Below are 4,248 nucleotides of genomic sequence, written 5' to 3'. Positions count from 1 at the left end.
AGTCAACTATACACCCTGAAGGGAAATTTTCAGGATGGCCCAGTCAAGGGCACATATAACTACTTTGCTGGACCTTTACAGGAGAGTTTGAGGACAGGGAGAAGCCAGCTGCCTCGTTTCCTGCCCTCTGCCTCTACACTGTTTATGACAAAAACCTGTCATCTGATAACGTCCTTCTGAAGCAAAACTAGGTAGGAGTTAGAATATCATTTTAAAGAAAATCAAACAAACTGATGGTGTAAGCAACTATATTCTTTGGATTTTTCGTTTTTATCCCTGCCAACAATCAATAATTAATTAAAAACTGTACCTCGGTTGTCCCTGAAGAGGGAGGAAGCTTTTTTGGTTGCTGCTGCTGCCCCACCTCCTCCTCTTCCTCCAGTATGCCTTCGCTGTTGTCACTCTGAGTAGCTTCATCACAGCTAATACTCCTCTGAACTCCTCGTCTGTCATCAAACTCAGCAGCACTGTTCTCACTGGTATCGCTACAAACACTATTCTCCCTGCTTCGAGACTTCAAAATTGATTTACGAGGGACATATTCTCCATTCACAACATCAACAAAGACTCTATAAAGGAAAATGTTAGCTTTAATAAACCATTTCAGAATCAGATGACAAATTTACAGTGATCTTGCTTTGTCTTTTGTACAAATTAATTATGATGTGCTTTTCCAACTTTTTCACTGTAGAATTACAATACTGTACCTTTGGAGGCATTTTATTTACCAACGTACAAGAACCAATTCTGCAGAGCAAACACTGCTACGCCTGTTATTCAAGCATTAAGTTGGTATACCCTTTCAGCAGAAAACACATAGCTCTTTGAAAAGTGTTACAGAAAACGAAGTAGCGTGGGTTAGAAAAAGTTGGAAAAAAGGTAAACTAAGCAATTTTCAGGGCCGTGTTTGTAAAGAGAAGTAGAAGGTCAGAGTGAGAGATTCCAGAACGAAGTCCTTGTCAAACGTAGAATATAGAAACAAATACTTGAAACATTCACTCGCACATGGAATGCATGAAGCTTTTTCTTGACAAGTGCCATAATCTTCTGCTTTCCATTAAAAAATAAAAAAAATAAAAAATCAGCTTTTAAGATCAGATCAACATGGGGACACTTTTCAAGTACTAACAGACTGTAACTGATAAAGAGGCCTCTTCCTACCGTTTATACTCCATCTCTATAACTTGAAGAAGTCAAGGGTGGGTGGAGCAGAACAAGTGGCATTAGAAGACAGAGCCAATTTTATCAAGCTCATGAAGGAGGAGCCCAATGACTGGATGAGTCTTAAGGGTTTTACTTGTTTCTTAACTGCTTTATTCAGCACATACTCTTGGGAACACTTGCTTGCTTCTATAGAAAATACAGCTCCTTAGCAGAGCTGAGGGAGAGCACCATGGAAGAATTCTCTACCTCATCTTCAGCCCCAGTTATTATTGGATGAGTTTTTAACTTCTTATACTTCTAACTCTCATACTTTATGTACTTTTTATTTTTGTTAAGATAGGTAAGTGTTTGACACAAAAATAGTGACTTTCACAGACACTTATTCGCCAACTAACAGGTATCCATGTTCATTTTTAAAGACCTAAATACCTGCTTTAATTCTCCCTTAATCTTTGTTTAGACTTCATATAGTCTAAGCTTACTGTTATTTGAAGAGCTCTCTAAGTGCACATATTAGATTGCAGAGCCTTTTTTTTTTTTTTTTTCTCCTTTTTAGAAGAGGAGAGAGCCAGCAATAGATGAAGTTAGGCAGGAAGAACGCAAGAGAATCTATGCAAACAGAAGACCGCAGTACAATTTGAAGATAGTGGAAGGAAGAAATAAAAAGCAACACCTATTAGGTGGGATGAGAGGAGTAACGGAAGCGACAGACCTGGTCAATTATGTTTGAAAACAAACAGAAGCAAATGACAAGGAATTGATGACAACACATAACAAACTGCTATATTATTTTACACAGATGGTATGTACTGGCAAATTGGAGTAACTTTCAGAAGCTCCAAAAAAAGTGAATAAACTGATAGCTGAGAAGAAAATTCAAGCTAAGAAATGTTTCATGGATACAAAAGTATTGCAACCACACAGAAGCCACAAGCTTTCATTCATGAGTAGTAAATTCAGTTCCAGCTGTATTTTTTCAGGAAATAGCAGGCTCACTTCCATGCTACAGGTGAACTGCAATGAAAAGAGAAGATCTGCTAAAAGGAAAGCTCACTGCCAATACAATAAATTACATACCGGTAAATGTCTGCTGGGGTTTTGATGTTGGGCAGTTCTGGAGTTGCATGGCCATGGCCATGGCCATTGCCATTGCTGTTCTTCCTTTTACGCTTGGCCTCTTCTTTCTTTTCACTGAATTTCAAAGTAGTATTTTTTCCTGTGTTTATTCTTACCTGAAAATTGAACACAAATGACAGTCTAGACCATAAGATCAACAATCACCAGGCTGAGGATCAATTGAGTTAGGGCAGTTTGGTTAGGTTGCAATTGGACTTGATGATCTTTAAGGTCTTTTCCAACCTGAGCAATTCTATGATTCTATGAGTTTTGACATTCTCCTGTGCAAGCAGTTGTGGACTACAAAGCACAGGTAAGTTAAATAAATGCACAGAGTAATGTTCACTGTAACAAAATGTTTACACCTTACCACTTGCACCAGGCTAAAGAATTTCTTTGCACTTACGTGCATGCATTTTGCATATAGCCTGTGACAATTTGCTTGAGCTTTTTAATAGTTGAATTCATGTGAAATAAAGTCATTTTAAAAACTTATACATAGGATGCTACATTTTAGATCTGCCTGAAACCAGTACAGTTTACATTTTAAGATCTTTTAATGCCACATTTGAAACTATCAAATTTAAATGGTGTTTTTTAAAGGCTGAAATCCATCTAAATACATTTCATCTACAGTTACCTCTCTACCTTATCTACATAATGTAAACCATTCTTTTTTGGATAACACATATGCTATATGTGCTTTACAAAATCTCTTCACAGAAACATGTAAATATTTATGTACAAACCCTTTTAGGTTCAACAGTATGAGAGAAAAAAATAGTTGGAACGAAGCTATCTCCAACATCTGTGTCATCTTCATCATCGCTGTGGTAGTACGTAGAGCCATTAACATGGCGAACAAACACATCTGAATTTGTTACTTCTTTCTGGAAGTTGCCCTGAGTAATAGAGTCTTCCACTCTGTGTGTTCCATTGAGATCCATTCTCTTATCCTCCTTTTCCTCTTCTGAGGAGGTTGTATCTTCTCCATTTGTCTCAACTGTATCAGGCATCCTATGAAACAAGAAACATTTAAGTGAACCAAGTAAGGTAACTCTTACTCTTGAGAGACACAGGCATACAAAACAGTCAACAAGCCTGTACTTCTCTTTTCCCAGGTATTACATTTTCAGCCAGACTGTGGAACCTTATTCATACTCAGTAAAGATTTCCAAATCCTTTCCACATCAACTGAACAAACTAAAAATGTGACATTCTGGCTAATGACATATGTCTTGCTTTAGGAAGAGAACAGATCTAAGGATGTCATTAAACACTAAACGTTTAACTCCTACATTGTAAACGAAGGATTTTCTTAGCTTGTGGGAAATGGATTTTACTTCCCCCTCTTCTATCTTCTCAAATAAAAAATCCTACAGTGCTGGATGGGAACAGTTGCTCAGAGGCAAACTTTAGCACCTTTGGCCTTGCAGTACCTGCTTTGGTCACATTCCACCCATCTTCCATCTACTACAATTTTAATCACATCTTTCTGGTCACATATTTGTGCTTACAAACAGATCTTCTGTGTACAAACACAAACACATCTTGTAACTTTCTGAACTCCAAACCTGAATGTGCTGCTATACCTGTCAAGTTCACCAAGTATCTCTTCTTGTCTCTCAAGCTCTTCCAAGCGGGCCCACAGCTCCTCCTCCGATTGAAAGCGGCCCACTGATTTTGTGTCCCTTCCATTCGCCAGAAAATCTACCTCAAAAGCATCTGATACTTTTGGTTTTGAATGAGGTTTATGAGCTGTTCTATATTTGCCTGTGTACCAAAAAAAAAAAAAAAAAGATAACTAATACAATTGACACAATAATAAATAGAGACAAATAAATAATAGAAATGAACTAGGGAAAAACGAAAACAACAAAGGAATTAAGGAATATGGGTAAGAACGATTTTACCTATTACAAATTATTAGTTTAACTAGTTTAAGTGTACACCGTCAATGAACCTGAG

The 4,248-nt window shown here is 37.4% G+C and overlaps 1 protein-coding gene across 1 annotated transcript in view; it reads right to left on the bottom strand.

The window, feature by feature from the left end:
• LOC104913009 (unconventional prefoldin RPB5 interactor 1-like) overlaps window positions 1-4,248 on the bottom strand; it is a 20,575-nt gene continuing 16,327 nt past the window's right edge. The window contains exons 2-5 of the mRNA XM_031555394.1: window positions 3,873-4,084; window positions 3,030-3,297; window positions 2,242-2,396; window positions 1-569 (exon numbers count right to left, since the gene is read on the bottom strand). Coding sequence (XP_031411254.1) covers window positions 287-569; window positions 2,242-2,396; window positions 3,030-3,297; window positions 3,873-4,084 — 918 coding nt within the window. The 3' untranslated portion in view covers window positions 1-286. The remainder of the gene's footprint in view (window positions 570-2,241; window positions 2,397-3,029; window positions 3,298-3,872; window positions 4,085-4,248) is intronic.

This window comes from Meleagris gallopavo, chromosome 13 (genome assembly GCF_000146605.3).
Source record: "Meleagris gallopavo isolate NT-WF06-2002-E0010 breed Aviagen turkey brand Nicholas breeding stock chromosome 13, Turkey_5.1, whole genome shotgun sequence".
Classification (NCBI taxonomy): domain Eukaryota; kingdom Metazoa; phylum Chordata; class Aves; order Galliformes; family Phasianidae; genus Meleagris; species Meleagris gallopavo.
The sequence above is the reverse complement of the archived record's forward strand: the minus strand, read 5'-3'. Positions and strand labels throughout refer to the sequence as shown.